At 43.0% G+C, this 24,791-nt stretch overlaps 2 protein-coding genes across 3 annotated transcripts; one reads left to right on the forward strand and one right to left on the reverse strand.

Annotated features, from left to right (window-relative positions):
* Positions 1-2,058: 2,058 nt before the first annotated feature.
* Positions 2,059-16,332, reverse strand: stx2b (syntaxin 2b). 2 transcript variants are annotated; one of them, XM_035379517.1, is made up of 11 exons: positions 15,960-16,332; positions 14,384-14,458; positions 14,182-14,281; positions 11,107-11,181; positions 10,066-10,139; positions 9,434-9,542; positions 6,860-6,933; positions 6,491-6,628; positions 5,551-5,661; positions 4,842-4,962; positions 3,899-3,983 (listed from the first exon to the last, which is right to left on the reverse strand). In XM_035379517.1, the coding sequence occupies exons 1-10, from the start codon at positions 15,987-15,989 to the stop codon at positions 4,867-4,869; spliced, it is 882 nt and encodes a 293-aa protein (XP_035235408.1). In that variant the 5' UTR covers positions 15,990-16,332; the 3' UTR covers positions 3,899-3,983; positions 4,842-4,866. The 2 variants fall into 2 exon arrangements, with proteins under 2 accessions (XP_035235409.1, XP_035235408.1); XM_035379518.1 differs by lacking the exon at positions 4,842-4,962 and having other exon boundaries at positions 2,059-3,983; positions 15,960-16,328.
* A 1,721-nt stretch (positions 16,333-18,053) lies between these two features.
* Positions 18,054-24,551, forward strand: LOC118207101 (GTP-binding nuclear protein Ran-like). Its single transcript, XM_035380401.1, has 7 exons — positions 18,054-18,148; positions 19,690-19,745; positions 20,309-20,393; positions 21,754-21,879; positions 22,462-22,649; positions 22,949-23,119; positions 24,136-24,551. Exons 2-7 carry the CDS (start codon positions 19,707-19,709, stop codon positions 24,178-24,180), a joined length of 654 nt encoding a protein of 217 aa, XP_035236292.1. The 5' UTR covers positions 18,054-18,148; positions 19,690-19,706; the 3' UTR covers positions 24,181-24,551.
* The last annotated feature ends 240 nt before the right edge of the window (positions 24,552-24,791 follow it).

Raw genomic sequence — 24,791 nt, forward strand, 5'->3', positions numbered from 1 at the left:
TTATTTTGTGTAGTGTAATTGTAAAGCAACACGTACAAGCATTTGGGAGGAAAAGAATCAGTCCCCTTCGCTCCTTCCTGTTATTGTGTCAGGCACCGCTTGCTGAGTGGCCATATGGCACCAAGGGGCAGGACAGACATACAGGGAGGAACTGGCACATTCCCATAATGTCAACAAGATCCATTGTTTTTGCACTCCCTAACGATAATAAAACACACATATAGCAGGAACACATTAAAATGAACAGGAAATTAATGACATCATTAATCTTGTACATGCGCACGTACCACCACAGATTGTTTCCACTTCGGTTGCTCATGCAAATCCAAACTTTAAGCCGAACAGAATAAACTGTATTACCAGTCAGCTGGATTACAGGTCTACAACACACGGTCTATTACAAGGCGTAATACACTATTTTAGTTTTTCATCGCGGTCAGTGAGCAGTCTGAATAATAATGTCTGTAAAATAATAATGTCTATAAATTGCCTTACAAATTATGGGCTCAAATACGGAACATCTATCTCAAGTCTGGCCATAAAAGGAGATCTATTAAAAGCAAGTGTTTTAGTCATGGAATAAGCTAGAATGGAAAGCCAGTTAATGACTCATTAAGCCAAAGGCATGTAGGTAGTGTTACTATATATATACCTGCAGTTCCTGCCTGTGGAGACTCAGGCTGCTCTGGCCAGTTTGGGCTGTAGTGGACTGCATGGGAGGGCTTTCTCAGAAGTCGGAACAAACATCTAGACAAAGTAAGATCGTGGGAGGTCGGCCTCCTCGTACCACTCATAAAATTGGAATGGACTGGAAAAACACATGATGGGGCAGTTCTGCATTTAAAAATTTATAAGAGGGGGTAGCCCAATCGCAAAAAGCACTGGTCCTGCATTAGTGAAGCATATCTCTGATGACCTGTTAGGAGGACTCCCAGACCCTTAGTCTAGCTAACTTGCTAGAAAACGAGGCTTGTGAAAACTAAAGCTATATTGACACACCATGGTGTTAGCATTGAACAAATGGACAGCTAGCAGTTTCACATCAAAATTAACGTAAAAGAGCAATTAACAAATCAAGTGAAAACGCTTGGGATGGCCAGGCTATGATCGAAGGATTGTGTTGGGGGGGGGGGGGGGGGGGTTTGCCCATTTGGGCCAGCTCACATTCCCACAGAACTAACAAGGCAGAAGAGACGAGGAGACGGCACCCGTTCCCCGTTACGCAGGCGCGACCTCGGGGGAAAGAACGAGGTCCTCACAGCTTTGCGAACAGGCCGGCTCTTGTGCCGCGCTGCTAAGGGAAGGCCCTGACTCACAACTTCCGCACCGTCAAGTGGGATGAAGAAACGTCGCGGCACGACCAGCCTGGCACGGTGAACGGGAGAGGCTGAGGTCGGGCGCAAGGGCGGTTTTTACATAACAGAAAGCATAACCGCAGCCAGGCTCCAAAACACTAAGACGTCATGGGAATCAAACACACAGTCCTCTGCGAGGAGCCTGTTCAGCACTGTGGATATTCAAGCTCATACTTTACATTACATTACATTACAGGCATTTAGCAGACGCTCTTATCCAGAGCGACTTACACAACTTTTACACAGCATTTGTTTTTACATTGTATCCATTTATACAGCTGGATATATACTGAAGCAATTTCGGTTAAGTACCTTGCAACCTTAAGTACCGTACAACGGCAGTGTCCTACCCGGGAATCGAACCTACGACCTTTCGGTTACAAGCCCAGTTCCTTACCCACTGTGCTACACTCCGCCCTGACTTTAAGTTCAGCGCCATGACAATGCCGATGTCGTATCCTTTCAGAAAAACATCTATGTGATAGATATTAAACAGCAGACAGAAACAAACATACGGTATATTTTCCGTGAAAAATGTTTTCATTATTGGCACAAACAGCACTTTTCATCAGCACCGTCAAAATTATAGAAAGAAAAAAATGATCATTTTATTCCCCCTTGGGATATACAACTCAGCATCTCCGCACAAAACACAAAGAGGGAACAGCTGTCACTGGATTTGAAAATAAACGCACAAGGCATATCCTTTTACCGGTTTGTTTATTTCGGCTAAATTCAGTCAGTGTAATCACATCATAAACACAACAGGACCCCCCCGCCCAGAGGGTATGTCAAAATAAATGAACAATGGGGGGGGGGGGGGGGGGAACAAAAAAACTGGATTCACAATGGCTAAGAGATGTGACTTCATCTTTGGCAGAGTTTTATGATCCCAATCAAAATAAAACCTAATAGGGTTTACTTCTAACTGAAGACATTCTTTTTGCTTTGTACAATCACATTGCAAATAAAATAATAACCCATGATTACGTAAGTGCCGTTTCACACAGCGAGACGTATGTACAGCAAAAAGTGAAACCAGTAGAAAAAATCCAGATATACTAATTATGGCTTTCAGTCTCAAACTCCAATGCATCTGCAGCATCACTCCGTTCTACATATGGAATGCATTTTCAAGAATCATTCTCATTCGATTTATTATTTATATTTTATATCATTTATTAAAATACGTGGAGCATCTCTTAGTTGTGACTAAATAAGTTGAGACTGCATTCTTTACAGCACAATTTTTCTGTTTATTATTATTATTATTATTCATATTATTATTATTAGAGAGGGGTAAAACCTTTAGTGTATTTTAATAGTGATACTTGAGGTATTCAGAAATATTTCCTTTGGAATATAGAAGTATTAATGCTATAATGTGAAAGACTAATATGAAACCCTTCCCAAGACATTAATTGGGGCTCTTTCCACTGTAACTTGAATTAAATCACTCTTATTCGAAAAGATAATTGCACTCTCTGTTACTCAGTCAAATCTCAGGCACATTCTGGTCATGATCACAGTTGTCGATGGAAATTTAAAACAAAATTTTAAAAACCACGAAGAAGAAAAAAAAACACTTGTCTACAGTGCAAAAATTGATCATATACACGCGAACTAAAAAGACTATAAAACAATATTTAATATAACATAGATCTAGGAATGATTTTAAAGCTTATATACTGAGGTTAGCAAGGAGGCTAAAATAAAAGACTATTCTTGAAGGCTTGACAGCCAGTGCTGGAACAGTGACACATTCATTAAAATGGGCCATTGGAGAGCTGGCCTATACAGTACATCTTGGCAGAGATTCCCTAAATGGGCCCTTGTGTGTCTCGGCGATTCTGTAAAATGGCATTTCAAAGGACGCTTTCAGGTGACATGAAGGGAATCGCAGTCAGGGTACAAAGGATAAAATAGAAAAAAGTAACACAGTTCTCAGGAGACAATTCATTCAGAGCAGCAGTTCCAGGATTGGAGTGTGTGCGCGTATGTGTGTGTGTGTGAGAGAGAGAGAGAGTGTGTGTGCGTGTGCATGTGTGAGTGTGTGTGTGTCTGTCTACAACTCTCTGTGTGCGACTGTGCGTGTGAGTGTATGTGTGAGGGAGAGTTTGTGTGTTTAAGCGCTAGGCTAATGCTGGGGGTCACAGAGCATCTTGTAACGGCACAAAAAGATTGAAAAGCTGGAGATTTTCTATGCAAAAAAAAACGAACTTTTAATATATAATTTTTTAAAAATTTGGAGTGAGTCCTGGTGCAATACAAAGCTGTAAGGCCTCTTTAGGTGAGATTGTGGAGCACGACTGGTGGCACCTTGAGTGTGAATCAAGGAAAACAGCGAGAAGCCCTGTTGGAAAATGTGGAGCAAACAGGGAAAAGGCTGGAGAATAAGGTACCACCAAAGAGCAAATCATCTACTTTGTAAAAACCTGCACTGAGGTTTGCTCAGGGGAGTGCGAGTCGTTTCGTTCTCATCTTTGGGACGCGAGCGTTCCCCTCGACGGCCCTCTCCTTTCTTCCTTCACTGGGGGAGCGTGGTCAGCACTAAGACACCGTGGTCCCGATGATAATGGCTAAAATAATGACACCCACTACCACACAGATAGCAATATAAAGAGTTTTCTGCAAAACCAAAGACAACACATGGAGGAAGAGAGTGAAAAGAGGAGAGAGAAACAGGGTCAGAGGGCTTCAGGAAACCTTTGTATGCACACACCATTACAAAAATGACATTTTTTTTTTGTATTTATAGTGACATGCAGATCATTGTGTTCTACAAACAATTCATAAGAATGTAAAATAAAAATACTGATTTATTTTTGTGATCACGTGTACACAAGTTAGACGCCTTCCTGACTCGGTCACAAATTTTGAAACATCTGAATAAGAATCTATTATTTCCTCAATAGTATGTCTCTGTGGGCTGTATCTGGTCCTTGGACTGCAAGCTGAAGAGCTCAACTCCATGATTATACAACAGCACATCACACATCTGCCTATGCAATATGGATTAACGGAGGTCAATGACAGCACTGATGGGTAAGTCAGAAGCAGGCTGTTAGTCACATGGTCAGTGGCCTCATTCACTGAGTTACTAGCTTAGCTCGTGCTCTGTTTTCTGAATTTCAGCACTTGTTACAGCATAAGAGAGTCACAGTGGGTGATGTGCCACAGGATGCACACAGCCAGCATGCTCTAATCTAGAAACAAAACAACACCTGGGGTGTATTTCACAAAGCAGAATTAGCGAGTTAGGAGGATGACTGCGCTGAGCAAAACCCGGAACAGCTCTTTTTGCTTCAGGCCACGTTTCAGACTTGGGAGGGTTCTGGGTTCCGGGTTTTACTCGGTGCAGTTATCCAGATGACTCAGCAATCCTGCTTCATGAAACCACTCAATTCACTATCGGCACGAATGTTTCCAAAACACTGATGACCTACGGAGCAGGTGAGCAGCAGCATGCGATGACGTGGTAGTTACCTAGAGCAGCACGTGGGGAGGGGACTTATTGTGGGGCTTTAGCCAGCCCCACAGACAGACCCACGATTAGTGCAATTACAGCAAGCAGGACGAACACAGCGATGGCAATAATTAAATATTTCTGCCAAAACAGAGATCGAGAGGGTTACATTCAGCTACTGGCACAAAACAACGTGCAAGAAACAGAGTCAGGGGTGCAAAAATGATAATGTGTTAATCGTCTGGGGTTGTTATGCGGTGGTTTGCAAAAAAGCATCAGGCATACATGCAGACTGGTGGTAAGACATTTAATCAGTCTATTCAAAGCAAAGGGGTATTTATTTTGAACTTTACACATCGTTTGACATAGAGGGACCGCACTGACCACAGGAATCTGAGTAAAAGCTGCATGTTGCTGCAAAAAAGGCTAACGCCACATGTGACTCAACGGTGTAACGTACAAATATGTCCTGAAAAGAAATGCTTTTCCAGGATCCCAGGGACTGATCCAGGATCAGTTTTTAAAGAGCATTATTTATTTTAGAATATGAACAAGAAGCTTTCCTTGATGACTGCCAAATTCTCCCAGCAAGACACATCAAACCCTTTAGAATACCTTTACGTGTTTCGTCTTCCCATGTTAGAACGTCACTAAGCTTGGGGCCCTGATCACACATGAGTGGTGCTGTGCTCAAAGGGGGGCGGGGCAAACGGGAGGGGGGTGTCTTACCCTGCGAGCCTTCTTCTGATACCTCACAGCTTTTTTGGTCTCCTCTTTGGCATGGCCGATATACTCCACTGCATTGGTCACGTTTTTCTCAATGTTGTTGATCATTTCTCCCTTTAAAAATAAAAAATAAAAATAAATGCATACAAAGGGCCCCTAAAATATTTCCCTGAAAGCATTTTCTTTCTTTATATTTTTATTTGCTTACTTTCCTCTCCTTAGTCCCCATATTCATATTAAAGTACACTACATGGCCAGAAGTATCTGGACACCTGAATTCAAACATATCATTCAAAATTATGGGCATTAATGTGGAGTTGGTCCAGCCTTTGCTGTTATAACAGCCTACACTCTTCTGGGAAGGCTTTATCCTAGATGTTGGAGCATTGCTGCAGGGATTCGCTTCCATTTAGCCTGAAGAGCATTAGTGACGTCGGGCACTGATGTTGGGCGTAATGCCTGGCTCGCAGTCAGCATTCCACCTGATCCCAAAGGTGTTTGATAGGGTAGAGGTCAGGGCTCTGTGCAGGTCAGTCAAGTGCTTCCCCATCAAACTCAGCAAACCATTTTGTTACGGAACTTGCTTTGTGCATGAGGCACTCTCATGCTGAAACAGGAAAGGGCCTTCCTCAATCTGTTGCCACAAAGTTGGAAGCACAGAATTGTATAGAATGTCACTGCATTAAGATTTGCCTTCACTGGAACAAAGAGAACTAGCCCAAACCATGAAAAACAGCCACAGACCAAGGGGTTCCCACAAACCTTTGTTCATATAGTGTATTTAAGTGCTCAAATATGAAAATGTATTCATAGATGTTGGAGATTAAGTTCCAAGTGAATGTGCTTTGCGATCAAACACTTTATTTGGGCTGGGTATTGCTTTCAGACATAATACCGTGTCCTTCCGGACCCAAATGACTATGACAGTACAGAGGACAGGCACCTGGGTCTCCACCAGCATGGCCATATCCACAAACATGTTGTGAAGCTCCTTGATGCTGGACTCCAGGCGGATGATGTCCTTGTGTCGCGACTCAATCTCGTTCAGGGCCTGCCGGGTGATCTGGGAGTCCGAGATGATCTGTGCGGAAGGTTAAAAAAGGGCCCCCTTACTGTCCTGCCGCTCTGCCTTCATAATATGCAAAAGCAAGCATTTCCCTTTCTGCCAGGCAAAAGCCCAGAAGTGTGATACTTTACGTCCACCAGAGGGCGCTACAGCCAACTTCTAGGCAGAGTAATGTAATTATACGCAGCGTTCCGCTGTGGGATTTGATTGTTTACATCCATTGTGTGCATGACTCAAGGGTCTCACGTCAGATGTGAAAATTGCAGGGTTCCCGCTCTCCAGCATGTCCTCCAGCTCGTCATCCGTGGTCACTTTTCCAGCTGAAAAATAAACACCGAATATTTACTACTGACTGACAACCTCACAAGCTCAACAAACCGAAGGCTATAATTTGTCTCCATGATGATGCGGTAAGGCGATCGTAGCTTGACGAGCAAAGAAAAAAAGCATATCACCCGACACTTTTTTCAAAAACCACACATTAAGGTCTGCATACATGTGCTCGCTTGCTTGTGTGTGTGTGTGTGTGTGTGTGTGTGAGAGAGAGAGAGAGACAGAGGAGGAAACAAAGGAAAGCACCTACAATCAGGCCCAAGGGCCATGTCAATTCAGCTGGGTTTACCAGAAACAGGGGAACAATGCACAAATGAAACCGGGGTAAAAGAACAATTCACAGAACTGAACGTCTAAGCGATGGACTGCCCAGGAGAGACAACAAACGCTTTTATACCACCACCCCCCCCCCCTCCCACCTCCGTCCCTTTTCACAACAGCGCAGGAACACTGGTGCCATTCTCCAGAGCGGGAGCCGCGAGGCAGTCCGCTTATAGGCCGAGCCTCCATTACAAATGGCCGCGGGCTCTGGAGACGGGCCTGCCTGCCTGTCGCTGGGGGACGGGGGGGACGGGGGAAGCGGCACGTTCACAACAAGCCCTCCCTCCCCCGACAGCGCCCACGATCCCTCTGCTCCTGGCAGCGTCGCTGGGGGGGGGCGCGGCGGGGGTCTGCCGCGCGGGCCGCCGACGGGATCCGCTGCTCCCGACCGCCCGTACGCGTGCGGAGACAGGCTGCGCCGGGGCGTGGCCGCGGCCGAAATTCAACCCGCTGATACGGGCGGCAGCGTCTCACCGGATACAGCAGACGTGTCCGGGCAGGGTAATACAGGCTTCAGCTTTAGCCTTGAGGGGGGGAGGGGTGGGGTAAGGAAAACTCTACTGTAAACACTCAAACTCTTAAACTCCGTAACTGCAAATCACTAAAAGAAACTTAGCCAAGGGGTGCATATTTCATTCCACACAATTTCGCTCCCCAGATTCCTACTCCCTGTCCATCAACACTGATCCTAGATCAGTTCTTACCACCCGACCGTGTAGCAACCTGGTGCGAGGGGGGAGGGAGTTGAGTAAGGAAAACTCAACTGTAAACACTCAAACTCTTAAACTCTATTGCAAAACTCTTAAACTCTGTAGCTGTAAAACAATAAAAGATACTTAGCCAAGTGTTGCAAATTTCATTCCATACAGTATCACTCCCCAGCTTCCTACTTCCTGCAGCCTGGTGCGAGCAGGGGGGGGGGTTAGCTGAGGGTGGGGTTTTTAGAGGGGCACATGCACGCGGGGAAGCCGTGAAACCACACGGCTCAGGGGGTGACTTCCTGTAGGTCATCTCCGGCAATTTCCGAACGAAATCCGGGCCGGAGCGCCAGAGCACCACGCCGGGGTCCGACGTCCGAGCACGTGCCTCGCATTCCCATGGCTAATCCCGAATGCACTGTTGCCTTACAGCAGTAAAGACCTGAACAGCAGCACCAGGCCGGCTCAGACTATTTGCGTTATTTTCAGGTCTAGAGGCAGAATGGTTGTTTGCCTATGGTTTTACATAGCTCATTTTCTCTGTGCACAGCCACTGTAATGTTAGTAATTGAAATCATTCATTTGAAATCTTTAACTCTGCTGAAACAGGAAATTTCACATTTCCTTAATGTTTTGAGATAAGACTTTTCCTGGTGTAAATCATGTCAAACAACTGACCTTCTACACCCATACCTCCCTCCCCTTTCCTCTCCTCCTTCCCCCACCCCTCCCCCTGCTCCTCCCCCTCCCCCACAGCTCTCCCAACCAGAAACAGTCCTGCTGCAGGGCTGTGGACATACCCCCGGTCACGTGACCGGTCGGCCCCGGCAACGGTAAACGGCAGGCTCTCTCTTCTCGCCCGCCGTTCCCAGGGAAACGCTAACACAGGTGTCTCCTGTCGCCGGCTCCTCGCCGTTTCCCGAGGGGGGGGGCTGCTACAACTCCAGCGCCTCCTCGGGGACGAGGGTTTTACCGCACAGACCGCCGCGCAGCAACCCGAGGCGCACACGCAGCGCAGCCATTTCCGCGGCGACGCAACAAAACAACAGGCTCTTCCGAGGCAGAGGTCGACTTAATTAATACATCGCGAGGTTAGGGGAAACACTCAACCGAAATACCAACCGAGAGAGCGTTGATCAAATTCAAATATTAGGCTGCTCCAATCAGTCGATCATTCAGTCATATTCAATCAACTGCGAGGGAGGAGGGAACCATGGTGATTTGAATTAAAAAAGAGAAAAAAAGCATTGGGGAACTTTTTTTTTATGACTGTCACAAACAACTGCCATTCCAGTACATTAGTTGGCTTGAGTATTCCCGTAGAGGGCGGAATTCAAACACTTAAACAACACATTTGTAACACTGTGGAATTGTGTGTACAACAGTTTTTTTTTCTGGGGGGGGAGGGGGGGAGGGTTGTGTATTAGGAAGGGCCTTGTACCCCCCTAGGGTGTGGTCAGCTACTCACTTATCTCCAGCTGTCTCTGAATCCTTCCTTTGCTTCTTTCCCGAAAGGACACTTGGGTCTCGTTGTACTGAGTCATGACCTCCACAAACTTCCGGGAGAGCACAGTGTGCTGAGGGCCGGAGAGCCGGGCCAGGAAGCCGGGGGAGAGAGGGAGGGACGGCCAGGGAGGAGGTGGACCGAGGGAGACAAGAGGAAACATATTTACAACAGGGCGAGAGTGACAGCGGGAGTGGAGGAAGGATGGGGTGGGGTGGGGGGGTGAGACGGAGAGGGAGCAGGGGGGAGGATAAAGCAGGGAGTGGGGGTACAGGAAGTGAAAGAGGGAGAGAAACAGGGAGGCAGAGGAAGGAGAAAGAAAGGGCAGACAAAGGAGGAAGGAGGAAAAGAGCTCACCCAGCATAAGCAGTCAACGCAGACGTCTGAACACATAATGCATTTCAGGTTCATGCGCACTGGAGTGGGACCAGGTTATTAAACTGCTCACTTATACATTCATGTAACACAGCAAAATTCAGGCCATGTTCAAAGCTGAAAAACCCCTACCACTTTATTTCACATGCAAATGACTCCGGGAGCCAGGATTTAAATGAAAGCGATACAATAGGCAGGGAAGCGTAGGGGTGTGGCCAGACCTGGGTCTTCTGAATGCGGAGGTCCACAGAAGCCCTGTTAGCGTTCTCGTCCGGCGGAAGGTCCTGCTGCATGACTGTGGAACCACAACGGGCCTGTTGTTAGGACAGCGAGCGAACCCATCTGCCCCCCCCCCACACATCACCCTGACACCGTGTGGCACGCTCCTACCACAGCAGCCTACTGAGGCTAGTAATGATCCTGAAGCCTGCTTAGTCATTAAGATGAATGGAACGAAAACCAAAACTGAAACCGTCACTACTAGCAGCTGCCCTGTGTTCAGGGTGTATTCCTGCCTCTCGCCCAATGCGTGCTGGGATAGGCTCCAGCACCTCCCGCGACCTTGACCAGGAGTAAGTGGGGATAGATAATGGAAATATGGGGATAGACTAAAAGCAGTGCTGGCACCAATAAAGGCCCACTTACACCCTAAATTGTTCTACCCGAGAAAAGAAAACAAAAACTTTCCGGAACTCAACCTAAAACACTTTAGAATTCACGTTTCAGCAGAATTCACAGTTTAAAGTAAATCTTTTCCCATTTTTATCTCCAAATTTGGAATCAGCGATTGTGCTTCTTGAGTCACTGCCATCTGCACCCACACAAAGTGCAGCTGAAGGGTGGGCACTCATCTGATGAATCCCCACAGACATGAACCCCCAATTATGTCTGTTGTGGACTCATGATCATAGATAACCAAATCCTGTGAGTATTTGAAAATGTACTTAGTTTTTAAAACAAAAATACTATGGGATTAGAGTTATAAAAACAACATATAAAAACTGTATGCAACTACCAGTACCTGCCATTTTAGAATCACAGGCATTTTATTTTCGGTAAAGTGTCAAATCTGAATTATAAACAGAACTTGCTATTTAGTCCTATGCGATGTGGCTGCCCAGCTTGGATACTGTGTACCTCGCCACTTGTTTTACAATCCATCTGCTTTGCTTTCGGCCCTTTTGCAATCCAAATTGTGACATGGCTAAGAACATTAGCCGATGCTTCTGGTCCTTTCAACACAAATACGCTGCTCCACTCACTCTTTAACTTGGCCCGCACAGTGTTGGCATTCTTCTTAATTTCGTTGGTCAGCTGTTCCAGTTCCTCTTTTGTCCCTGTGAAGAAAAGCAGAGAGGAGAACAGACTTCCGACTTCCGAGCACAGCATATGATTGGAGAAAATTACCCTTTTGACGGATCAAAGTACCATCATTTCCCCTAACTCTGAGAAGCCTCCAAAGAAGACTCCTCCATCAGATGTCACACTGCTGCTCTTTTAATTGCATTACTTTAATTTTATTAAGCTACTGTAGCTATAAAGCTGTGAGACAGTACATCCTGTTATTGCTAGATCACTTGTGCGCTGAAATAAAACCACCAAGATGAAAGCATGAATTAGAGAACAAGTGGCTCACAGCAGGAGGCTGTCATCACTCAGTGACTTTACTTGTCACACTCACTGGATGATATTCTCCATTTGTGTTCAGTGGATATCGAGGTTGGATAAATGGAAACTGTGGTGTGCAAACAAAAAAGGCCAAATCTTTGAGAAAATAGAGGAGTAAACTAGAGAATTTCTCTTGAATTATTAATAAACCAGAAGTTTTCGGTGACAGTGAACCAAGCCTAGGAGATATCGGAGAATGGGAGCAGGGGTTTGAACACGGAAAACTCCCAGAACACCAGGGCGATGAACCTAATCTGTGGTATGTGTATAGCAATAGAAAAACAAAAAGAAATAAAAACCCCAAAAAAGAGGGAGGTAGCTCCTCTGCAGGGAACTGTCCTCATCCCACAGCTGGGGAAAGGAGAGGAGGGGTAATATTTTTGATTGTCGTATTTGTAAACCAATCAAATTTTAATATTTGTACAGTAGGGCAGGTGTCATACTGGACGAACGTAGGCATTTTGCCTCTGAGGGGAAAAAAAAGATCAGTCAGGGAGTTCTTAGGTCAGTGCAAAGGGCCCAGAGCTTTGTTGGTTCCCTCACTACTTCTACAAGAGCAGGCAGGTTTAGGCTAATTCATGGATGGACAAAACATGAAATAAATACAAGCACAAACATGTGCAATCACTGAGGCTTTTCAAAAGGGTGCTTATACTCCATATTAGGGCAAAACCAAAAAAGATCAGAGAAGTTTATCGAGCCTAGGAATCCATCAGCTCTACAGTATGTTTCCTCATTATCAGACTTCAACACACAGTTCTGTATTCAAACGCAACATGAAAAAGGTCTTCAGCAACAGGACAAAGCAACAGGATGACAAAAGCAGAACTAGGCTACATAAATTAGCCTACTTCCTTCACACTGCAAATGCAAATGATTCTCAAAACTGAACTTTAAACCCATGACCTTTCCGCTCATCAAAATCACACCTTCAATGTTTAAAATCCACAGCTGCTGCACATCATTCTCTAGACTTGGTCACCTGTAGCCAGTAGGAGTGCCCCCTTGTACATAACAAAACCACGACACACGCCACAAATGCTGGTTTTCAGTAAAGGTCTTTTCAAGCAACGCATTGTGAATTAAGTAGCCTAACGCTTCAACAGCTTGACAACCTTTTCTAACATATACAGTGAGTTAATTCTCAATTAGTCAACTTCGGGGACTGTGCATCTGACAACTGGTTGTCTAATAAACTTCATACTGAAACTGAATACAGTCATCATGAACACGAAGGTATTATAAACAAGTGTACTTGCGCCAGTGAAAAAAATCTTATGATTTATGTGAAATTTATTTAGGCATGTGAAAATACAGACTGGCCGTTCGCCATGTATCTAATCCCTGATCCAATTAAGCCACAAAACGTGGAGACAAATCTGACCCACATTAAAATGAGAGACCACGCTTCCTAATTTACAACAAAAAAACCACTGGAAGAACAGCTGCAGTTCAAAACAGTTTGGAGCACGCACATACAAAAGAAACTCAACCAATCACTACAAACACACAGACATACCACCACAATCACCACAAACACACAGATACACCACAGTTCCCTATTTTTATAATATTCAGTTTTATTCTATTATACCATTTATTCTCAACACCAACTTTTAAAAAAAGGCCTATTTAAGTTCTAGACATTAGGTTGTGAAAATGCACAAACTTAAAGGTTTTTTTTAAAGTTCCACCACATGGTTTGGCCAGTGTAACTGACAAACTATTAACAAAGCTGGCAATGTCATTCCCTCTCAACCTTGCACCTTCCCTGGTTAACAATGACACAAGAGGTTTCTGGTCAAAGGCAGTCTTCCTACACAGGCTTGTTTGCTCCACAATGTATTTGTATTATGACAGATACAACATTTCCTGATGCAGGACAATGCTCACCAGGAAATTGCGGCTATTGGTTTCCCTCAAGCAAACAACTGCCCAACCATACCTCTGAATCTCAGTGGCTATATTTAGCCCTTCAGCTTACAAGGAAGAGTAACGCTGATATTTTAATTGTTTGGTTTTGCACACAAACAAATGTATGTGTTCTGGTTACGTTTAACGCTGCTCCGAAGGATCTTACGATTTACTCCTCACCTGTAATCAAGGTGAAATATAAAATGGTAAAGTGTCCTGTGGACCAATGGAACTTGGTCTACAGTATGTAGACAGGTAGCTTAGTAACAATTTATCTACACAGATACTGAGGAATAATTCAATGTAAAACGGATTACCATTATAGCCCCAAAGAACCAAAGAGCATGGAGCCCAAACTTTAAATCACTAATTAATGTCTTCTATATCTACATGGCAGCCCTCATTAACCGTTTAATTAGATTGCCTCTTCAGAGAATATTGCCCGTAAATGAATTAAGCTGGAGCAGACCTCCTTCATCATAGGATGGTCAGTGTCAACCAAAGTTCCATCTTTCTGCTCCAGCACAAAAACAGTTGCAGGCATCCAAACATCACACAATCTAATTCCTAACAGCAAAACAAAAGGAAGGCAACACAAACTTAATGGAATGAAGAGTAAGTGGATGTGATTAGCTGCAAACTGATATGAATGAGTTTAAACAGGTGCCATAAGGAAAGAACATATTAACAGGTGCATATTTTTGGCTGGGCAGGGGAGGACTGGGTTGGGGAGGGGTGTGCAGATGTGTGCTCACGTTCATCAGGATTAGGTGCAGACAGGATCATGCTGTGTTTCTTCTTCACCTCCTCCACTTGAGATGAGATCTTATCAACGAGTCCTCGAATCTCCTCCACCTACAGGACAAGCTTATTTGTTCATCTTCATCAATATTTCTAACATCAGGGTAACAATATGATAGACAAGTCATCCTTACAATATATTCAAGTCGTTCTTACCCGTCGGAAGAAATCTTCCATGAATGCACCCTTATCAACCGTGATGTTGACTTCCTCCTCCTCATGTCTGCTGTTCTGCAGAGACAAGAAGCATTCCGTGTCAAAGTCCAGCTTTGATAAAATTGAAATATTCAGGAAAGAAAGGTATTCAGAAACAACAGAAGTGGATCCCTTCCATCAGACTTTAATATGGACATATATTCCATGGAGTGTAAACGATTTAGGGTTTTGATATTAAGCCCTACTAGACATAACTCATTGAAAAATAAACCATTTCGACAGCATGTTATAGCCGAGCCTAAAATTTTTTTAAAAAGCCATCTTGGGATTACTTTCAATATAAAAATAGTACATGACAAGACACGTGAATTTCATGTAACAGCAATTGATTGTCACCAACTGACTTACAGGACACTACTTAGCTAACTTGAACAAAATGATATGATAAAATCCAAATCGTTTCTATGTCACCATGAGAAATAAAATTAGGAAACTATTCAATACATTTTAACTTTTTTTTGTTTGTTTGTTTAATCTCACGCGGAAGTATTCTCCAACACCTTAAAGGACCCTCCTTACTTTTCTGGAAAATAACGGTGACCCAGTTTATGTACCTGGGAAACCATATGCCATTGCTTCCTATGTGTATAAACAGACTGTGCCTGTCAAAAACAGTAGGCTGTTTTCACACGCTACAGTCACATATTTAAGTCTCAGTCAGCACCGGTATGGCACCGCCACTTTAGGTTATGATATTGGAAATGTTGTGTTAATGTTACATCTGACATAGCCCAGATTTCCAAAATCCACAATTTATTTATTCATCCATTTTCATGTGTCACTAGAAGTTTATTGTCTGTTGTAGTTGTTACCGCCAGCTCATGGTATACTCAGTCAATGAACTTAGGTAGTTTAAAATGCTCGGCTAAGATTACTTAAGCGTTACAAGCCTCTGACTAGAGCTACAACTAACATTAGCTTACTATTTCCTAAACATGTCATTTTACATGTAAAATTGCAACATCAGTATTTTATGAAACAGATAGGCTAATTTGTAACTAAAGCTATATAACAATACCATAGCTAACACGTGAAAGGATCAATTACATCTCATAAAGTGAGTCACTGATTCAGACATTAAAATTAAGACAGCAGTAGCCAGCCAAGTTCTCGTCTACAGTGAAAACTAATAACCGACTGCTAGCTACTAGAGTAGCTCGCTGGCACTCTGGTTGAATAAACTGCATCATTTTAACTGTTAGCCTACAGCGTAAATTTTTGTATCTCTTGACTGACGAGATACTTTATTACGTAATGTGGTGGTAGACTAAAAAGTTGTCTCGGTGTTACAGCAGACCAATCTTCTACGTTAGTTCATGTTAAAGGAAAAAGTTTTTTAAAATACCCTATTCGCCAAGTAGCTATGATAGCTAGCTAACCAGTAAATTGTACGTTACTTACGCTAGATGGCAAGCCAGTAGTATAATTGCTAACTAACAGCTGACTGCTCGCCGACTGAAACAAGGCAAGCCAGTACTCATTTAAGATGGTTATTCAGAAATTGAATATTACTTACGGCTGTCAAGTCGGCCAACCGGTCCCTCATCCCCCTTCTTTTTCAGCACAGTTAGGTAAAAAACATCAGCTAGCTAGCCAGCTAACGTCAACGCACAATGTCCAATGTCTTGGCACTATTCCATAGAAGTAAGTCGGAAAGATATCCAAGGACACATCGATCGGTTTGGTATTGAAGTTTCCACGTCAATGTGTACCTCTTTAAATTACCGATACAGATAATGTATATGCAAATTGGTGATGATTCCTAGTTTTATCAAGTATTCCCTTAACGCGTGCCTGCTTAAAAACCAGCTTTCAGAACTCAGAACTCCTCAAAACTAGCCAGCGGCGTACCCTCGGAAACGCCTCTACGCGGTCACGATCGTGCACTCGCACACGCATCAATAAAGCTGGAGACACTGGAGCAGAAACTTTGAGACCCGTCCGCTTTGTGCCCGCAGTTGGCCCATCTTTGTCCTAGCTAGTGGGCCAACGATAAACATCTTATAATTCTAAATTTCGATTTCGTTAGTAAATATTTGTATGATATGTTGCACGCTGCTTTACAATAGTTTATTTTCACATAAAGCCTTTTACATTTACCGCAAAACCACAATATTTAAATCTATAAATATTTGCTATCTTCAAATCCTTTTTTGACAGTTATTTAATAGACGTTTTATTCTAGTCTGTGGGCCATATGTATGTCATATATAGCATGACAATTGTGCAATGGTCTAATTGATATTTAGCTCTCTGATGCCACCTTATGTCTATACAAATTTCTCATATTAACAATTCTTCGTGTTTTGGGAAGAGGCATATTGGATACGTGAGAACACGGATAATTGAATAGACAACAATAACAAACAAGCAGGAAAGCAGTTTGAATCTCGAGTATATCATTTCTAGCATGTTTAAAGCCATGTTTTGAGAGACTACGCGTTAGAGTTACTGAATATGGATGGTGAAAACACAATTTCATAACACTGTATAGCCTAAGCATCAAGCCACTTATCAAGAGTCATTTTTAAAGTAATGATATGGTTGAGTAAGGTTGTTAAAGTAATTAAAACAAACACAATGCTTATATGAAATTCCAGTTGTCAAACTGTCACATCAGCTAGGAACAGCCTGTGGAACTTGAGATACAGTTGTTAGAAGGCAAAATGTTTGTGAAGGTTATTAAAAGATTTGAACCCTCCTAGGAGCACTGTTCATTCCATTGTAACGTGGAAAAATATGGCACAACTGAAGCACTTCCAAGATCAGGTCATCCTACCAAACAACCGGACAAGAAGGGCAACTGTCAGAGAAGTGACCAAGAGTCCAGCTACAACACTGACAGAGTTGCAGAGCTCACTGGCTAGAATGGGATAAACTGTCCAGAGATCAACAAATCAACAATCTCTTCAGCACCTCACAGATTTCACCTCTTTGGGGGAGTGGATAGACAGAAGCCACTGCCAAGAAAGGCCAATTAACATCGTCATACCAGAATCAATGTGACAGATCCTGAGACCTAGAAGAATTCTAGAAAAATGTTCTGTGCTCTGATGAGACAAAAGTTCAGCTCTTTGGCCTGAAAACAAATCACTATTTTTTACACAAACCAAATGCAGCCCATTCACCCACATAACACTGTCGACCAAGCAAAGTCCATCCCTGCTGTAAAGCATGGTGTCTTCACTCTCAAATACAGATCAGAAAACGCAAAGGCTACTTGGGAAGGCAAAGCATAGAAACATTGGCTTCAGTGTTCAAAGCATGATATTTAGTCCTCCCAAGAACTCCAAGATAATGACTTAAGGCAAAATCTCACTTGCATGGTTGTGGTTGAGTTTGGAACGCACTTGATCACGTGAGCATTTTACTCCCATACCTACTATATGCTGTAGAGTCCAGACAGAACACAAGTATATACAGTTTGAAACACAGCTATAGAATTCAATAGTGGAGAGTGGTGACTGATTCAAACCATGAAGTGTTCATGCGCTAAGGCAGTGTTCTTGCCAACTATTGAGTAGCCTACACAAGTTTCATTGTATACTCAATAGTAGACAAGTATGCTGATGCGCGCACGAATCTTGCCGCGAGTTGCCATGGAGAAAAATAATCACGTGATAGGGGTGTACACTACAGCTTCAAAAGCGAATCAGCCATTTTCTTCAGAACATTCCCCGAAAGGCTGCTGTGCGGTAAAAGAAGGTAAGTTACTAGAAAAGAGAATCCATCAGCAATCAAAGACATCCGCAAAGCTGCTATATAATATGTGTGTGCATGTATTGACCTGGATATTTGTAGACTCGTGTTTTACGCTTTTCTCGCCATATATCGAACTTTGGATGTAGCTACGTCTATACTTTTATGGGAATGGTCGCTATTGTGGCTAGCTAGCTAACCACTTGGCGGGCTTTTAATGTGACAATGAGACTGCACTTTAACAGCTGAATTTTCACTCCTCGCAGTCGTAGAAATGTTAGTAGTCATAAATTAAGCCTTCACCATAGTAATTTTGTTTGCTGTGTTGCAAACGATATCATTTATTGCCAACTTCGTAGCATATTGCATTTCCTGGGGTAGGACTGACGCTGTTTGAAATCAGTTCGCTTTAAGTGGTGAATCGGCTGCTCTATCTGTACGCTTTATGCCTAAGTACATGTACTGTTAAGGTAAACTAATATTAAGAGCCTCTTGACGAACTTTAGTCTTTAAAAGCTGCAGATGTACCCACACTACAAATAAGATAGTACTGAGCTTGCTAGCTTTCTTGGTAGCTACCGGAAAGTGGAGAGCCAAGGCAGCTGGTGAAAGGGCCCAATGAAAAAGACTAGCTAGCGAATAAGTAACGGAGCTAACGAACGTTTGCTGTCCATCATGATGAAAAGACTAGTTTGCCAAATGTGTCATTGACGTACCAAAGTGACGTTTTTCCGAGTTTTTTTTGGTAACCAACCACTTATTTAATGTTGAGCAACTAGGCCCATCATCCCTTCGAATTTGAACGAGTGGACAATAGTTTGCTGGCTAACGTTTGTTAGCAAGACAGCCATGTCGGTTGGTGTGACTGTGGCTACAGTTAAAGATGGGTCCACCATGGCAAGTTGAACTGTAGATACGTTGGTTAGCCATGTCGTGTTGCTATCTCAGTTCTGTATTTGGCTGGCTAGCTAACTTTTCGATCCTTTTGTACTAGCTAGCTAGTATAAGCATTTCTGGTTTCTAACACGTGGCCTCACCGTCCCATTGCCTCGCCCTGTTCTAACCGGTTGTGTCTAGATGAGAGACATAAGATTTCAGGAAGTGGTGTCCTATACGATAGGTTCGCCCCGATAGAATTAAAAGTAGGCTAAATCGTGGAAGGTTTTTGACCTTATTTGTTGGCCAAACAAAGGATAAACCTGCCTGACGGAAAGGTATCCAACTAAAACCTGCGGAAACTAGCAACGCTAGGTACCTACCTAGTGTTACTAGCTCCCACTCTTTATTCCGCTACCTTTATGTCCCAGCGAGCTTAGTATAGCTGAAAATGAGGTCAGAAATTTGTCCTATAAGGAGTAAGGCACGATTTTGTTCTACTTCCCGAAATCTCCTGTATCCCGTCTTGACACTTCTAACACTGAATGAACATGAGACAACTGAAAGCTGTCTGTGTCGCATATTCAGATTAAAGCAGATCTGACCAAGCCCCTCCTATCATTGCTACAATGTAAGCAAGTTGGTCAACTAACAGATTCTCTTCTTTTCAGGTTAACTTAAATCAGTCATGGCAGTGCCAGCGCAAGAGCCTCAAGTCCAGTTTAAAGTAAGCTTGTTTTTATTCAAATAATCCGTGTATTATGAACAGTTATTCTCTGATTTGGCATGTTTGGCGATGAGTGTAGAGTAAATTCTCTGTTCCCGGATGTGGCATTTTGTAGTGATTCCAGGATGTATAACTGCTCTCATGATGTAATGACTGTGTAAAAAAGATGTGGTGCCTCAGTGGCTTTGGGTTTGCGTGAAAGTGTTCTCATCCTGGAATGTAATCGGGAGATTTGTCATTTCTTTTGGTGTATGTTTGGCCTGGACTTATTTAGCAAATATGTGGGTGGGAGGTGATTACAAATAATTAAAAACCTCATGAACTACCGGTTTTAACATGTAATTAATATAAATTTGAACTGAGTGAGAACCTTGCTTTGGAATGTAAGTTGCCACAGACAAATAATTTGTCTCGGCTGAAGGCTGTAACCTTGATTCATCTATTCAACTTTTGAACTGAGGTTGGTCCCCTGTTGCATTTTCATGTGTTCATTGAAGCACTGAATCCTTTGCCTGGGTTTGTGCAAAACATGTAAGCCTGCTTTTGGTGACATTTCCTTACAGTTAGTCCTGGTTGGAGATGGTGGCACTGGAAAAACAACCTTTGTGAAGCGACATTTGACAGGAGAGTTTGAAAAGAAATATGTGGGTAAGTTGATCTCAACCAATGACTCCAGTTGCTGTTTTTAATACTTGAAATGACCGTAACCCTACACTAGTCAGACCTCTGAACTGAGTTCCCTACAATGATCAGGACAGCAGAGTTCTCTATAGACAGACTGAGGACCCACCTTTTAAGACTGTACCATGGCTCCCATGATCCCCCTGAGGGAATGAAAAGCAGTTAGTTCTGGAATGGCTTTTTCTCTCCCCCCCCATCCCCAGTCTGAATAACTAACATCACTCCCGCGGGCTTGATGCAACATGAAAATTCACTTGAACACTTCTACTGTAAGAGGCCTTAGGATAACCCTCGGTCACCTCTCCTTGGCCTGCCATATTGCAGCCGTATGCTCGGAATGCAGATAGTTTCTGTACAACGTGCGAAGAATCCACCACTTTCTCGCCATCTTCTGTACCCAGATTTTAGTCCAAGCCCTGATACTCATGCCTGGATTGCTCAGTTCACTGTGCTCATAAACCTCTGCAACTATTACAGAATGCAGCCACACTTATCTGATAGTCCACCATTGTAACCTCCATTGTCAAATGGAGAGAGCACAAGAGCACGTTCTCTCCTACAAAGCATGTGATGTAAACTGCTGCTGCTTCATATCACTCAACCCTAAGTTGGGCGCACACACACACACACACTTGAGTTGGAGGAAGACACTTCATGCGCAGCTCAGACAAACTTGCTGTCTCCTTTCAAAATAATAAAATCTTGCTGCAGCTCAAGTTCAGAGGCATTTTTAAGCACACTGCAGTTTTTAATGCAAGGAACTGGAACCAAGCCAATGCTGGCACGGTGTAGGCATGATTGACACTCATAACGTCACTACTTTTTCAACTCAAGCAATTCTGCTTGGAAAGACCCCTCCCTCTCCTGCATCCCTTAAAAATGAGTGAGCATCTGTGTGATGCAATTTCAAAATGTGGGCGTTACTAATGAATTGATTCAAACTTGCAAAGGTTTATGACTAACATCAGTTATTTAAATCATCTCATAACACAAGGTTATACTGTGGCTGCTTATGCATTCCATACAAGTGAATAGGCTTTTAATGGCTTATGTAATTACACAGACTAAATTTCTCCTGAAAATGTCAAGTTCATGTTGGTTACCTCATTCTTTGCAGTTTGTGTGATAAGGCGTCCCTATGGTGAAACTTATCTGGTACATTGACAACTTCTACGCTAGTTGTAAATCTGCTCTTATTGCAGTCCACTCCTTGTACTCTAACATTAGTTATGTTTTTTTTAACCAGAAGATTTCACAATTGCATTTTCTTGAGCATTAAATCAGATTTGAGCATTCATTGTCAAATGGATTTTCCTTTGTTTTGCAGCCACTTTGGGTGTTGAAGTCCATCCACTCACCTTTCACACCAACAGAGGAGCTATAAGATACAACGTGTGGGACACAGCCGGACAAGAGAAGTTTGGAGGTCTGCGTGATGGCTATTACATTCAAGGTAAGGACAGGAAACGGTTCCTTTCTGTGCTTTGCTGGTGCCCTTATGCGACGTGAAGAGTGCATCCTAAAGCTTTGAGTGTCTCAGCTTGTTTTACATCTAGAGGGGAAATTCGGGCTGTTCTTTTCTTCACTGAAGAACACAGCCATGCTTCTCCTTTTTGGAATCGCTAACCTTATAAAGGTGCTTATAAAGGTCCTTCCTTGTGCTGTACAGTATTTAAACCAAAGGGTACTCTTGTCAAATTTCACTCTACTGGCTCCAATTTTAGTTTGGTATCCAAATGCAAACTGCCAGCCTTCTAGTGTTTGCTGTAATACAAATCTCACTCCAAAAACCAAAGCAAAATGAGAATTGCCTAGTTGGACATGTCCACTACTTCTGTCATTGATCACAAGCAAACTACCAATTACAAAGCCATATGTGAAAAGTTGTTGTCCATCAATTTGTACATCAAAATAAATTGTCTGGTTTGTTTACCGTAATGAATATGAAATTAGGTGATTGGATTGATTTTTATTTTTGTAGTTTGCCTGGTTTGATTGCTGCATTTGTGTCTAACATCCAGATTTGTTCTTTCAGCCCAGTGTGCCATTATCATGTTCGATGTGACGTCGAGGGTAACTTATAAGAACGTTCCCAACTGGCACAGAGATCTAGTCCGTGTCTGTGAGAACATCCCCATCGTTCTGTGCGGAAACAAAGTCGACATCAAAGACCGCAAAGTCAAAGCCAAGGCCATCGTTTTCCACAGAAAGAAGAACTTGCAGGTACAGACTCCGCTCCACCATTGTGCATGCATCTAGACCAGTTGTACATCAGTGCTTCCAGAATTTGCTGACTCCACAATCTAAATGACTTTGCTGTGACTTGCTTCTTGTAAAAAGCACAGTTCTTGACTGGTGTGAATTCAGCAAGTAATTTTTCAATTTGCATCCTGTTTAAAACCCTCTTGGGACTGGGATTGGGAACCACTAGTCTAGAGTAGCATTTGTTGACATGGTATGTCTGGCTTGTGCAGATGAATTTCTGCAGAGCTCTTAATCTTGTCGCTTGTCCATATTTTCAGTATTACGACATCTCTGCTAAAAGCAACTACAACTTTGAGAAGCCCTTCCTCTGGCTGGCCAGGAAGTTGATTGGTGACCCAAATCTGGAGTTTGTGGCCATGCCCGCCCTGGCACCCCCAGAGGTTGTCATGGACCCCCAGATGGCCAAACAGTACGAGGAGGAACTACAGGTACGGCACAGGCGGTCATGACTAAAGGGTTATGAAACTGCGCAGGTGTTTTGACCGTTGTGCAACTCTTTAAGAATTTAATACATTTGCTTTCTCCCAATTTCTATGGGTGGAAAATAACTATTATAATTTGAACATTGTTGCAACTGACATTTTGTATGATTAAAACAGGATTTGTGTTTTTGACTGAATATTTGGAGTAGCTTGAGTCTTTAGGCATCTTGGCAAGTTGCATTAATAACCATGCAAATGGAAAAGCCATTACAAGTTGATGAGCCTGCAGCAGCAGTTGGTTGCAGGTTAAGTTCTACAGTTGAGCTCATCCACTATACCTTTGAGCAAGGCTGAGTTGTTTTGGTAAATGTCCTTCTGTGAAAATAGATTGAATTTTAGATTTAAATAAACTAAAATATTTTGGTATGTGTGAAGTCTTGCCAGTTAAGCTTTCAGACTAAACCTTTTAAGCCCATATTGGAGTGTGCTGGTTTTCGTCCTCTTGGGAATTCTATGGCACTGGTCTGGAAAGCCACAGAATCAGCTAGTTTATTTTTTATGTTTGTTTAGTTTTGCATCCCGTTTAGACCCAAGGTGAAATTGTGGGGAGAAATGTGATGTTAACTATAATCAACTGTTGATTTAACATTTATATTCTGAATGGCAATGAAAATCAGCAGGGTTAGCTGGTTTTGCTGAGATCAGGGTGGGCCGCCCCTGATCTCAGGGATGGTTCTGTGACCTGACTACATCCCCTCCAGTAGCTGCATCACACCCATACACTAACATCAAAAAGTTAGCTGCTTTGTGCGAATACTTAAGCGATTGGAGTTTCATAGTGTTTTAAGGAGAAGGGGCAGACGAGGTCAAACGAGACTCAGTCTTAGGGGGGAAAAAAAGGAGCAGTGTAATACTGTAATGGAAGTGCACTTCACGATTGGTATATTTAAAGTGGTTTCCTTTTTGTCCCTGAACTGAATGCCCTGACGTAGCTAATATCTCTTCGCATCTTCTCTCCACAGGTGGCCCAGTCTACTGCCCTGCCAGATGAAGATGATGACCTGTGAATTTGCTGCAGCCTGACTCTGGCAGTCTAGTTTTATAGGCTGCTGTGCGCAGAGGGGGGTGTGTGGGTGGGGGTGGGGGTTATTGGGTTGGGAATGGGAGAGTGAGGCGTGGGACGAGGCGCACGTCCTTGTCCCACAGCAATTCAGCAGAACATTCATATGTGCTTTACAAGAGCTGTGGTGGCTGGCGGACGGAAACGATTCCTCCTTTTGGACCTGCTTTACTTGGCTTTTTTTTTTTTTTTTTTCTGACTGCAATTGTCTCAGTTTTTGGTTTAGGTTCCCTCATTTCCATAATTTATAATCAAATGGTGTGGCACTTCATTCCCATGTTTTATTTGTCATAATAAAGTTGTTTTGAAAGCACAAAACCTTTGTTCTGAATTTATTTTTTTCTTCATAGTAATGTTCACATGTCAGTCAGTAGGTTAAACTTGGAACTTATTTTAAAAAATTGTTTAAAAAGATAAAATAAAATAAAAAATTGGTTCAAATTTGAAATGTCCACATGAAGCTTAAGCACTTTTGGTAAAATACAGACAGTTTGTTATTACCTCTGATTAATGAGGATTATATTTCTGAACGCAATTAAATTTAACCTTCAATCTCAC

This window comes from Anguilla anguilla, chromosome 10, assembly GCF_013347855.1.
Source record: "Anguilla anguilla isolate fAngAng1 chromosome 10, fAngAng1.pri, whole genome shotgun sequence".
Taxonomy (NCBI): domain Eukaryota; kingdom Metazoa; phylum Chordata; class Actinopteri; order Anguilliformes; family Anguillidae; genus Anguilla; species Anguilla anguilla.

Bases quoted from the DNA above. Each gene is read 5' to 3' on its own strand.
- stx2b (XM_035379517.1), bottom strand. From the start codon at position 15,989: ATGAGGGACCGGTTGGCCGACTTGACAGCC. The intron at 14,282-14,383 runs GTAAGAACGACT...CTTGTCCTGTAG, and splicing joins TGGAAGATTTCTTCCGACGG to GTGGAGGAGATTCGAGGACT. The intron at 4,963-5,550 runs GTAAGACACCCC...CTGTTTTGGCAG, and splicing joins ATCAGAAGAAGGCTCGCAGG to AAATATTTAATTATTGCCAT.
- LOC118207101 (XM_035380401.1), top strand. From the start codon at position 19,707: ATGGCAGTGCCAGCGCAAGAGCCTCAAGTCCAGTTTAAA. The intron at 20,394-21,753 runs GTAAGTTGATCT...TTTGTTTTGCAG, and splicing joins GTTTGAAAAGAAATATGTGG to CCACTTTGGGTGTTGAAGTC. The intron at 23,120-24,135 runs GTACGGCACAGG...TTCTCTCCACAG, and splicing joins AGTACGAGGAGGAACTACAG to GTGGCCCAGTCTACTGCCCT.